The sequence below is a fragment of the Ischnura elegans genome, chromosome 11 (assembly GCF_921293095.1).
Source record: "Ischnura elegans chromosome 11, ioIscEleg1.1, whole genome shotgun sequence".
In the NCBI taxonomy this organism is placed as follows: Eukaryota; Metazoa; Arthropoda; class Insecta; order Odonata; family Coenagrionidae; genus Ischnura; species Ischnura elegans.
The window spans coordinates 75,923,526-75,937,226 of NC_060256.1; the positions used below are offsets into that span (position 1 = coordinate 75,923,526).

At 38.8% G+C, this 13,701-nt stretch overlaps 1 protein-coding gene across 2 annotated transcripts in view; it reads left to right on the top strand.

Annotated features, from left to right (window-relative positions):
• Nucleotides 1-13,701, top strand: part of LOC124167746 (protein doublesex-like) — a 296,228-nt gene that overhangs the window by 174,205 nt on the left and 108,322 nt on the right. For both annotated transcript variants that reach the window (XM_046545757.1, XM_046545758.1), the window contains one exon: nt 886-1,204. In XM_046545757.1, coding sequence (XP_046401713.1) covers nt 886-1,202 — 317 coding nt within the window. In that variant the 3' untranslated portion in view covers nt 1,203-1,204. The remainder of the gene's footprint in view (nt 1-885; nt 1,205-13,701) is intronic.

Below are 13,701 nucleotides of genomic sequence, written 5' to 3' on the forward strand. Positions count from 1 at the left end.
CAGGACCCTCATAAGTATGCTCTAAAATGGCAGAACGTAGCCATACGGCTACGGTGGTAGGAATTGGGTTTAAATATGAACAAACAGAACTCCTACTAAGTGATCTCGCGTTATTTGAAGCTCGCCAAGCTCGTTTCAGCCTTCCCGGTGAACCAAGTCCTCCACAAGCAGCCAGTTAACAATAGAATAAATACTGTGCGCATCTGTTCGCGTTGTGTGGTGGATGTTTGTATTAACAGAAACTTAAGTACTACGTCGAAAATATTGGTAGATTCACATTAATATCAGAAAGAATATACTTTTAACATATTTTATGATATTAGGTACGTTCTTTTTTCTTTTTCTTAAATAACTTTATTTGTTTTTACATTGCACGCAGCAATTATTTGTATTTTCATTTATTTTGGTCTTTTCTTTTGATTCTTTTTTTTTATTGTATGCACGATTTTTTAACGATTATTTAAAAATTGGATTTAATCATGAAAAAAATAATCAATGAAATAAATTCGACATGAAAACTTTGAAATTAGAATAAGGAAAGGCATAGGAATGACTCATAGAAGAGTTGGTCAGAGGCCGTGTATACGTAATAGGAATTGAAGGATCATTATTTCAAATGCCTGTTAATTATGTGTTCTAGTCACCCAGAGCCTGGACTTAAAACTGAGTCATTATTATTAATTCCCAAGGATAACTAACTAATAATTATTAATTAGTTATCCTTGGGAAAGAAGCACTGTGCGACTGGGTACCACATCGATAAACACGAGATAAATCCTTCATTTTGGGGGTCATTATTAATATATGCCGATTGGCATAACCGGTTTTAATCTCTCTATATCTCTCTTCGTATCCACCCCTGAACTTCTTGAATGGGATGAACAGCTCAGGAGAATATCCGCGCCATGGCCTTCCGGATGATGTACCCCGGCCACTCGTACTACGGCGAGTCGTATAGCGGGCCCACCTACATACCGGAGCCGGCGATGGACATGCCGGCGGGGGCCTCATACCCGCCGCCCCCTCCCATCGGCTCCCACCTGGCGCCATCCTCCGCGGGAGCTATCACGCCTCACCCGCAGCCGCCTCACCATCACCACCTGGGACACCTACCGCACCTCTTCCCGCACCCGCCATCGCTCGCGATGTCCCTGAACCCAGGATCTCCCAAGGGGAACGCGACAACGGGTGTCGGATCCTAGTGGTGAGTACCTCCTATCGATTTCAAAATGCATTTACGTAGACGATTTATCATATCTGGATATGCGGAAAGGATGCTTTCCGCAGGGCCTATCGTAAATCGCATGTAATCCGATTTCGAATCGATTCGAAACGAATGTAAATCGAATCTAATCCGATTTCGAAGAGATCGTAAACTGAATGGATTCCGATTTCGAATCGATTTGAAACAATCGTAAATCTAATTCCATTAATTCGCTTCACTTGGGCTAATGGTCCTCCAAAGGGAATGGGGCCTCGGTAGCTTAACTAGCTCAAGCACTTGACCCGAAACCGTAGGATCCGCCTTCGTATCCCGGTCAAGGAGATTGATGTTCGTTCTCTGGGTAGTTTTCCCACATTTTTTCCCTTGTGGGTCACTCCGTTAAGTTATCACCGTGGCTAGTTCCGATGTACTTAAATTACCATCATTCAATTCCAAAATACAGTTTCTGCTCCCTTTATCTTATCAACCCATTCCGTAGGACCGAACGTAAATCGAATTCCATTGTATGTTGAATACGCATTATTTCCAGACAACGAGCCAATGGAAGGAGCATCAGTGTATGTAATTTTTGCTGTTTAATTAGTGTTTTTCGTTAAAAATAATTACATTCCTGCGTAATTGATGGCAAATTGTGAGTGTGGGAACAAAATCGGCCAAATTCTATATTTTTTTAATTCACGCGTAAAACCAACTCATCGAACTACACTGAAAACTCATGCTGAGTCCCGAATCGACCTAATGAAGGCATTAGAGTGGACTGCATGATTACCAAACCAATGGAAACCGAATATAATCTTAAATAACAACTCATTACCTCTTCATTCAGTACATTTCACCGTTATTAATCCTATTTAACAATTTTTACTTTTGCCCTGCCATATCTGATTTTACGGTCACTGTACGGCGGCTTTACGAATATACTGCAGCCCTAGTTTGACTGAATGGCCGATATACATATTAATAGTAATAAAATATTAAATATAGATATTTTAAAAATCACCTCCGATCGTATGACGAATCCATCGCAATTGAAATATTTCGTGTGTTTATTACTTAAGCAATAATATGTTAATCAAGTAGCAATTACGCCACCTATAATTAAGCTTGCGCCCCTAAGGGTTATACTGGGAATTTCTTTGTAGGAGAGAGGTATCGGCCCATCAGTCAACCTAGGGCTGCAGTAAATCAACGAATTTGTCATTTAATTTTGGTAACATTGCACAACTAAGCATGAAAAAAATCAAACTACAGCATGCACTAGGCTAGAGACACTATTGCAGACCTTTTAAGTGCTAATTACGCTCTAGGAACTAAAAATCATGACGTGACATAGTCGACGAATATACTTGAGTCACTGTGAAACACATTTACGCATAGCTTTATTGGATTCTCTCTGTGGTTTTAATTTCACCGCCGATTGAACCTCGAAAAAAAAGGTTGCCCTTGTATCATTACACTATAGGAGTTGACTTGTGTCGAACAACACGAGGCCCCACATCGTACGAGGAAGGAAAGCACTGTGCGATAAGATTAACTCGACCCTTCCATGAGAATACTCTGATATATATCCGTCCACTCTCGACCGAGACACGGCCGCTCGGATGAGGGTGCCGTGCCAGTTCAAGGCGGCAGTCATTCTCACGGGCCACAAGCCGCAATAAAACGGATTGCGCGGGTCGGGTCTCACGCGATTGCAAATAAGATTCGTGACTTATGCGTACCAGCGTCCGGATTCTCTTTATTTTTTCCCTTTTATAAATAAATATCAAACGGGACTTGGAGGAGCAGGTCCCTGATGGTCAAGTAGAAGTTTTTAACATCAGAGAGATCTAATCAGTGGTGGGCCCAGGATAGGGATCTAAGTTTACGATGCTACCACCACCACTTGTCAACAATCCTAGGATTGGTTTCACGCAGCTCTCCACTCAGTTCTCCTATCAGCTAATATTTTCACACCTACGTATTTCTTCTCTTACACATCCTTCTTTACTTGTTCCATATATTTTTTCGAGGTCTTCCTTTTCCGTTCTTGCCTTCCACTTGTACCTCGACGATTGTATTCATCAAGTCATCAAGTCTCAAAATGTGGCCTATAAGGTTGCTCCGTCTTCTTGTTAAGATTTTCATTAGATGATCTCTGAATTCTCTTCGGGTTTTCACAACGTCCGTTGTGTTTTGGCGACAGCAATTTCGCTGACATTGCAGTCAGCGTCTTCAGGTCAAAGGTGAGGTAACTCGGAAAAATGTTCCGCCTTTTATAGGCAGAAAATTTTCCGCCTTATACCTATAGGTGGCGGCGGTTCTAACAATGTGTCTAAAAAATAGCAACTTTTCAGGAGAGGAAAAAAATATTTTTTTAATTGTATGTTATTTTAATTGAAAATGAAAACCAAAAATACATAAAACTGAAAAAGAAGCAAACATTTGCAAACAAAGAGGTGTTTTTTGCTTGAATTTTATTTTATAATATCAGTGTTAGTAATATTAACTCAGACTAACCAAATTTTGAGATACTTGTTGTTAGAACTTAGCCATCGATATCTTGCATTTTTTTGCTGCATAAATTCAATTATTTTCTGAATATTATTTTTTTTCATACCACAGAAGACAGCGCTTATTTGCCTTTTTAATCGATGTTTATTGAACATGTCAGCAATTACAAATGGACGTTCAACCATTCATTGGATGGGGCAACTTACCCAGGTGGGACTCGAACACGCGACCTCTAGTTTGGCAGGAGGGGGCTTTGCCTCGCCGCCATCGAGGTTGATATTACTTCACAAAATTTATAATTTTCAGCAATATGAAAATTATTATCACCTGTATTTAAATATTCATATTATCATTATATACTTAATATACATTTTACTATAACTTGAAAATGGCACTGCGTAATTTTAAACTTTTAGCGTAAAAGTATATCCTTATATATTGTATATCTACCATTAATGAATGATAAAAGAGTAATATTTCTTGAATTTGCGAATACTAAAGTTATAAAATTTTCGTTAAGGAAAATAGCAGCCATTAAAGTGACGGGTTCTGGTTCTTTTAGGTATGTGACCTACGCTGGCTAGGTAGCTAATCAGTTCTCTAAATTGTCTGCAGTACGGTGATGAGCGGAGAGCCATTTATTTATTCTCAATATTTGTATTAGGATATTTGATAAAAAAGGAACATTATTTAAAATGTATGAATTAGATAGATTATGTCGTAATTCCCCGGGCATTATTATCGCCGTGGTAACTTTCTCATCTTTTTTCAATCCCGAAATACCCATACATGCTATCTCACGAGGAAATAATCTCGTTTTAGTGCTAATAATTTTGGTGACAATATTTTTTGAACCACATTTATCGTCTTGACCCTCCGACACATCTTCTTCTAAATTGGGTTTGAAGGGTGCTGCTTAGTGCTCAGCTATTTTTCTAATTTCTTCGGTGCTGGAAAATGAACTCGAACTGTCAGTCGTACTTCCCCTTTCGAATGCCAGCAGTGGAAAATTAATCGAAAAAAATAGGAATATCGAAAGCTTTATTGAGGCATATTATTGTAATAGGAGCAGCGGTTTTCCTTGATTCAAATTAATGGAACCTTCGAGAGTAATTGCATTGAAAAGTCATGAGATCTATTTATTACATCATTAATTCAGGCTTTAATTATACCGAGGTAGTTTCCGCATAATTTTTCAGTATCGGAATACGTCCAAGCGCTATCTCACACGGCAACAATCTCGTTTTAGTGCAAATTATATCCGCGATAGTAAAATGCTTATCACTTAAGTCGACTTGATCATGGGGTACGTCTTCACCAAAGCTTAGTTGGTGGTTTCCGGAGATAATTTGTGGAATTTGCTGAAAATTTTTTATGATTAAATTTAAAGTTAAATCTAAGGTTTCCGCGGCGTTACTCCATGTGAGTCTCGGCTTTCGGGCGTTCGTCCGCGTCGATTTGTTCATAGGTGACGACAGTTTGAAACTGTCGTCACCAATGGCAACTCAACGCGTTTCAAATTGTCGTCACCTATGGGAAACTCAACGCGGAGGATCGCCCAAAAGCCCAGATTCCCATGATTAAATTTAAACTTTGTTTACCAAAAAATGTTTTCTTACAAAACATAGTTTAATAACGCTTTTTGTGGAAAAACAAAATCTAAATTTATGCATCCAAAATGTTCGCAAAGTTGGTTTTTGGGCGTGCTGTTCAGTATTCAGTTGTTCTGAGAAATTTGATGCTGGTAAAAAATATTTTTTTTAAATGTTAGTCTCACTTATCTTGCCGAATGCTAGCAGTAGAATATTAATATGCAGAAATAGGAATGCCGAATGTTCTATAGGGGGGAAAGATTAATGAAGTAGTATGGAGGGAATAGTGGTTTTCCTAGATACAAAACTAGGACGCTTCCTACGCATTAGTGAGAAGTTGTTGAGGCACTTGTCTCTGTCATTGAAGTTTATAATGCCTGTCCCAGCTCATGTAGTGTCGTACTGCAAACCGGTGGGTTACCTGAGGGCACCTCGATGATGCATTTACCGTGTTTACTGAAACTTATAGATGCTGTGAAACTAGAGGAAAAAAAGTGCATGGTATTTTTTCTTAAGTTGTTCGATGAGAACCGGTATAGATGAGGGAGTTTGATATAAAATTCCCATGAGAGCTTGAAAAATGCTTCCCGCAAAATCCTGTTTTTCCACTTTTTCCTCTACTGAGTTAGCTTGAGTTATTTCAGCTACTCACGTGCAAGTGAGAACACCGCGTCGTATGACTACAATGTATTCAGATTGTGGCAATAGGCCAATGCACGGTCGGATTCAGTCAATACGGAGTTTTTGAAGCATAAGGAACACTCCCGGTGAATTAACCGGCTAAAGTTCTCTCGGGTTTACAATAACCGGGTGGGAGAGTACAATATGTCCGTTGGCGCCAAAGAGGTTGTAAACAACAGGGGCATCACTGGTTTCGAGCGTCGGGCAAAGTGTAGCCGGAATGGCCACGCCCACTTTAACCAAAACATTGACAATCCCACATGGGTCAATGCTTTCTATTCGGTGGAATTTTTGGCCATAACTCAGTAACACATTAAAATAAACTATGGAACGCACAATGAAAAACTTTTTTTTTCTTACTCCATAGTTAGACTTCGTGAATCCATGAGAATAAAATAAAATGGTAAATTTCCACACAATTTTATTTACAAAATACCGACCCGGTTTCGACACGTAGTGTCATTATCAAGGTACTAATTTTGGCTTTCCAACACCTATATATACCGTCCAGCAAGAGAAAGGTGGGGGTGGAAAGGCTAGCAAGGGAAGGGGGAGACAGTTTGACCAAAAAGAAGCGTAATAGGGAAGGTCTTTGAAGGAGGGGGTGGGACTAGGGATTACGCAAATCAGTGAATCGGTGAGGAAGGAAGAGAAGTCATGACAACCAGAAGAGGAGCGGGTGTTGGCGAAGGTATAAAAAATTTCCACCAGATATCACCGGACACTGTGAGACTTCGTGAAGTTATAACTCAAAGATCTTTTCCCAGGGAAAAATTTTATAAATCACCACGGTTACGTTCGTCAACTAACTCACCCGAAAATTTACGAGAGCAAAAAAGTCTTTAACCTGCCCTTATACTGGTATTTAATTTTATCAAAGCCAACGGAAATCTAACAATTACAGTAATAAAGTAGGTATATTTTCATGGATATTCCCACTAGTAAACTGGCTAACAGACACAGTGTTTATACATTAATAGAAGTATCACGAATGATGGAAAAAAAATCCAATAACAATTGCGGGAGAAATACTAGTGATATTGGTAGCATTTGTCACTCATTTTAGTGCATTTTCAGGACACAACTTAAACAAATCAAGATATCAGTCGGAGACGAAGTCCAAAAATTGGCAAACCAAGATGGCGGAGCTTTGACCACGATAAAAACTCGGAAACAGCGCCTCCTGACACTTACAACGCCCTTGGTTGGTACTAAATTATTATCAGAATTTCATCCGGTTAATCTTCTCGATTCCCATCGCTGCCGACATTTCGATGAAATCCTTTTCCATCGTCATCATTTTACGACCGATGTTTTGAGGAACGTGGCGTAGATCGAAGCGTTTGACGTATTAAACTCTCCCACCCGCTTTGAAACGAGAGAGAGAATATGATGAGTTATGTGTTTATGACGATTAGTCGTTATAAATTAAAAAGTAATTTAATGCATCAAGGATACTAAAAATAATGGCTTTAGGTAAAATACTTCTGTGGGAGTTTTTTAAAACCTTTCCACGGTTCCACATTGTTTGTTGCTACATGGAATTCACTGCAAGGTCATATATGTATGGTTTACTGAACTATTAATCGGATAATTTAGAGTATTGTTTAAAAATAATGCCATGCGATCCTACAGTAACTGATGTGCCAAATTTAGATTCTTTGCCCTGAAAATTTCGGTTGGGGTTCTCTGGGAGATTTGGATATAAAGGTCAATCAATGAAAATTCTCAGAGAAATGTGTTACAGAATTTAGTAATTTCTTTGTGTGATGCAAAGCACTGCTATGTTGGTCGTATACTTTGTCTCGATTTCTGAGAATCCTCCGATGTATGTATTACTTCTTATATTATGGAACACTTAATTGAAAGCTGATATCTGAGACTACTTCTTCGAAAATATTGTCTAAAAATAAATGGGGAAACGTAGTTCTAATTAAATGCTTTAAAAAAATATTTATTCTCTGTAATTTTATATTTATCCATTTATCCATCAACAAGTATTGTTTTTGGCTCTGAAAATAAACAAATGTGCTCACTATTTGTTTTCACGTGAACCAAGTGAAGGGCTGAGATGTTAGTAGATGTACTTTGGTGCCTATTATGGCTATATTTTCAGAATTTTTTTTACACTTGGTTGCATTGTTTTATAAGCATCCATTCTTCTGCCGAGGTCTGAACTCAAACCTATTGGCGATGCAAAGATTCTCCCCAGCGCCCCTGGCGGCCGCGCCTGGAAGTACTCTAACTCAGACACATTCGTTGCTCGTATATCTTTGTTTACGTTGCGGAAATCATGGACCACAATTATTTGTCGGTGCCGCACTCCCAGAAAAACTCTAGAAACACCACGTACTGCAATGTTCCACAGTGTTCAAGTTTTAATGCCCCCGAAGTAAGCTTCCATTTTTTCCCAAGGAGGAAATTTTACGGCAAAAGTGGGTTATAGTAAAACGAGTGTCCAACCATAAATTGTTTTAAGCACACATGTCCTTTACTAGCACGCGTGTTGAAGTCAGTGATACCCTGGCCTGATCAAGCTATGATCCGAGCCAACCTATCATCATCATTTTCAAAATACAAGTTCACCAGGATTGTACTGTTTTGCATAGAAATTCCTATAAAAAATGCAAGTGTCTCAAATGTAGAATTTTAACGTATTCTCAGTACAAGAGAGGACACACTGCGAAGGTTAATCTTGGCATTGCCCCATCTGGACTAATAACTGAGATAAGTTCTTTATATGGTGGACGAGCCTCGGACAAGTATATTGTCACTGATAGCTGCGAGTTGGATAGATTAGACTACCAAGATGGAGTGATGTTGGACAAAGAATACAAAATTGAAAATGAGTGTCGTCCGGTAAGATATTTTTGAATTTATTTTCTTGAAGTAATGTAATTTTGCAGGTGCATAAGTAAGATTGTCCTCTCTTGCAGAGAAATTTAAGACTCATCCGCCCTCGATTTCTTCAGAAGAAAGTCAGTTATCTAAGGAAGATGCTCTTGAAACAGCTGGTATTGCCAGAGCTAGAGGTCATGTTGAGAGAGTAATTCAACGCCTGCGGGCATATGAAATGATACTGGGTCCAATATAATGGACGCCACTTCCATATGCTGATGAAATTCTTTTTATTGTGTGTGGATTAACTAATTTTGGACCTCCAATCATGAATATTGACAAGTTCATGTAATGCTATTACACACAAGTACTGTGTTTGTGACTAGAGAGACTGAACTGTGAATAAGAACTAAGAACTTTTTATCTGAGAACTGTTCATCAACATTTGTCTTTTCTCCTTTTTTTGTGTTATATTAACTTACATGTGAAGTTGTCAACCACGTACTTCACCACAGACACTGCAAACATAAATGAAGCAGTTACAAAAGAAATCCTAGTTTATTTTCTGATCAGATACCTAAAATAAAGTTACTTTGGCATTACGGATCAAAAACATTGGTAAAATGCAATATATTATAGTAAAACATTGTGAAAAATAAAATTCACACTGGTAACTTAATACTGGCACATCAAAATACATAGGCTAAAACATTACAGTTGAGCAAGAGAAAAAAAACTGGGTGAAGACAATATTTCTGGACAAACCCAATAGTTCAAGAATACCAAAAAAAACACAATCACAAACACTAAAACTGAAAAACAAACATGTAAACATAAGTTGACTTAGTTTGCATTTAAAAAATCAGTTCTATGACAAATGTCAGGAGAAAAAAAAGTGAAGGAAAAAGCACCTCAAGAGAGGCTTAAGAGATAGCATAATGATCCTCCATCATTAGAGGAAGAAAATGATCAAAATAAACATCACACAATCTACTTAAGAGATTGAACACATAATCCTAATGAAAAGGAACACGTACTTTAAGGTAATCATTACCAGCCTGAGAATACACAATGTAATCACATTCTGGGATGCCACTCAAAGCCATACCTCTTTGAACTTGGGCAAAATAGTCAGTATTCTTCTTCAAATTAACAATGTTGTCCAAGGTCTTCACTGCTCTTTGATCCAAAAACTCAGCTGCCGTCAAAGTCTCACCATCCTTAATTGTCTTAATTTCAACATTTCTTACTAACCTGCCATCAACCAAAGCTGTTCCATCCAGACTTGCTCTCACCCAAGGAATTTCTGGGCGGACTAGAAGTCCTGATTCCACTACCTGACAACCCTCAAGCTCCTCATACCTCTTTCTCGCTACAGTTTCAAGTTTGTTACCTCTGTCTGTGTACTTGTTACCAGTAAACTTGCTGTAGTACAAGTCTGCTTAACGTTTTTTCCAGTTAGCATTAGGATTTACCACATAAGTGAACTGGCTGTATGCCTTAGATGCTGGGATAGACATATTTCTGCCTTTGAACCAAGCATCAGTCCTCTGCGGGGTTGCCAAGAGCGAAGCCACTTGGTTTTAGGTCACGGTAAAATTTGGCTCATAAAATTCCAGCAGAACTGCATTTTATCTGGGTGAGTGCTTCCACATTCGAAATCACCTCGAAAGGGGGGTTGCTCAAGAGACTGCTAATGATATGGAAGTTCTGAGACGCAGAGGAGGAGGACTGGGAAGTACAGAACGACAGTCCTTCACCCACTCTAATCCCCGAGTAAAATATAGATATAGATATTTCACTACCAGGGGCACCTGAAGTGTATAAACAAGGTCAATGATGCACCAGTACTAAAACGTTACACAACAATACAGCCACACTCTAAACTCTGATCCCTCGATAACCGATCGCCGTAATTCTGAGATAAATCAATCCACAAATCCACGGAATACGGATACTCAGAAGTCAGGCCCGAGGTGCGAAGGACCAAAGCCTGCAAATGAACCACCGAATCTTTTTCCTCCCTCTTCCTCACCGAAATCACAATTTAAAACTTCTTCTCCCTCACGCATGGGCCTCACAAACCCTGAGGTTGGTTTCATGGCGTCCACAACCGATAGCATCTTCAACAAATTGCCGTCTCATCTCACGCTTTTCACGTTGAAACACATGCAGTAAATACGACAAAGGATGGAGTGTGTCTGAGTTAGAGTGATTCCAGGCGCGGCCGCTAGGGGCGCTGCGGTAATCTTTGCATCGCCAATAGGATAGGGATCCTTCCAACGTACCTTTAGTTTTGCTGTTAAAATACGTTGTCATTGCATGTACGAAATTTGTTACTGTGCATCTGTGTAGTCGATTTGCTACCGTAGACGGTTTGGATGTGCAATAATATTAATGTATACATGCAGGTACGCCACTTCCTACCGTTCAGAAAACTTTCGCGAGAATTCGACTCACCGTAACGTTGATGTTGATATAGTTGCATGAAACTATGAAAATAAGTTCGCAGAAACATTGAGTACACTTTAGATAGTGTCAGCAGCAGCCGGATACTGTGAAGCTGCCTTGTTGAGTTCCGGTTTGGAAAGCAGGAAAATCAAGTTCTTTCCATTTTAAATTCTTAAATATCTTTAGTAGGTAGGTATTTCTTATCGTAATTTTCATACACCATGTATAAGCATTTGCTGCTTAGAGGAAGTCGTTTTAAAGTCTGCGACAGCAGGTGCAACCATGAAGCTTTTACCGTTTTCACTGGATTCACTCCACGTAATAAATGAAAAGCAGTGCTAAACGCCATCTGGAAGCCATTACACCTTTTTAAGCTTAATCACATGGAAAAGCCTCATCCGCTTTACGGAATTATGCCCCTTGATTCTGCTCCTTTTACTGACTCGCCAACCTTGTAGCAATCTACCTATCGGACGTATTCCTGATGATATCACCATTTCATGAATAAAAGCATGGAGTCGTGAAAGTCTGTTGCATTATTTCATCATTATGTGTGTCTTATGCTGCGTGACTGCTACCGCTTGGACTAGTCTCTCATCTAAGATAAACTCGGATGGGAATATCTGTCGGACCGTAGATTGAAAAGTAGACTAAACCTTTTAGATAAATTCCAGAGCAGTGTCTTTTCTAACGAAGTTAACCATATCATACGGACGCCAACATACTACGGAAGATCAGATCATATAAAAAAATAAGAGAGATATATTGTAGAACAGACAGATTCAGAATGCCATTTTTTCCACGATCGATAAGAGATTATAACGCCAGCGATAGAACTCACAAACAGGATAGATGACTTTGTAGTGTAGCCTACTAACTTAAGTATACTTTAATGCATTTTTCCGAATTTTATTATAATTTCTAATAGCATATGGTAGTATAATTTTTAAGTATGCGTAACGTTTTTTGGACCGTGTGGTGTGCATGTGGGAGTCCAATTGCATGCTGCATGCTGGTGATTGATTACCCCCTGCCAAACACCCTAGAGGTGGCTCGCAGGGTATTATGTAGATGTAGTCGATTTTTACACTTATCCATGAATATAGCAAACTTGAAAATTTGATTACGTTGGGCGGTTTATCTATCTGTATCATGAAAATGCATTGCTGTGCGTTAGGTTCGCTAAAACTCGAGAATGGCCGTACCGACTTTGCGAATGTTGGTTTTGAAATGTTATATCTGCGTATAATCTGTGTTTTGTCATGTTATTTGATCAAATAAATTCAGAGGCAAGGAAAAAAAGGGATAGGAACATATAATAGAAAAAGGACGAGGACAACGGTGCTGTGGTAGATGGAAAAAGCCAGAAATCAGAGGGTAAAAATGCTACCTGACTAGGACTCGAACCACCGAACCTTACGGTTGCCGGGCGGACGCTCTAACTAGTTGCTCTACCAGGAAGCTTATGTTTATCATTATTTCGGCGGGACTTTATACACAGAAAACTCCCTTTGCTTTGGCCCACAAAAGTAACCAATAGATGGCACTGGGGCAGCTCACCACTCACCAACAGAAGAAATGGACGAGGACACAAGGATGAAAGGAAAGACACACACTCACACGATAGCAGGAAAGAGACAGACATCTACTGGATTATGTTGTGCTGGTGGAAAAGTAAAATTGTAGCAATTGGTGCCACTCAAAACCTCACCTTCATTGTTTTCCGTCTTTCAGCAGCTAATAAATTTTTAACTTTTTCTTTACTAATTCGAATGCAATTTATCGTAAAACTGGGTCACTACGATGCTTGTTGTCTTTTGCAGATTTTAAATAAGAATATAATTGATTTATCAGGAACATATGGATTAGATTTATCAAGAATCCATAGATCTGTTAGTTTAATAGGATAATACTAAATGCTGTTCTATAAACACTGTATTAAATTCTATTCTTTTAGTATCTCCGGTGATATTTTTTTTTTTGATTTCAAGGGGTATAATTACAGAATAGCAAGAAATTACTGGTAATTATATCTGTTCGAAAAAAGGTTATATTTTTTATGGATTCTTTCTTTTATAGCATCATTCTTCGATAATTTGCGGTAGTAGCAAAAGGGTAACTATTAAAACTCTATGGAATTTTAAGAATTTATCGTATTAAGACTGGTTCCATGGATTGATCAACCTGCAAAACCGGTCTCTTCAGAATTCATTGCACTGTATCTCAACCCGTAGACCGCTCATAACATACTAGACAATGTTGCAGTCTACGTGACGTGATGGTTTTGCTAGCTGATAAATTTTTAACTTTTTACTGTCTAATTCGAATGTAATTTATCGCGGGAAATATTTGCCTCCAACATTATCATGAGAAATACCGGAATTCCGTATCCATGAATTCGATGAAATCAAGGAGGTTGTA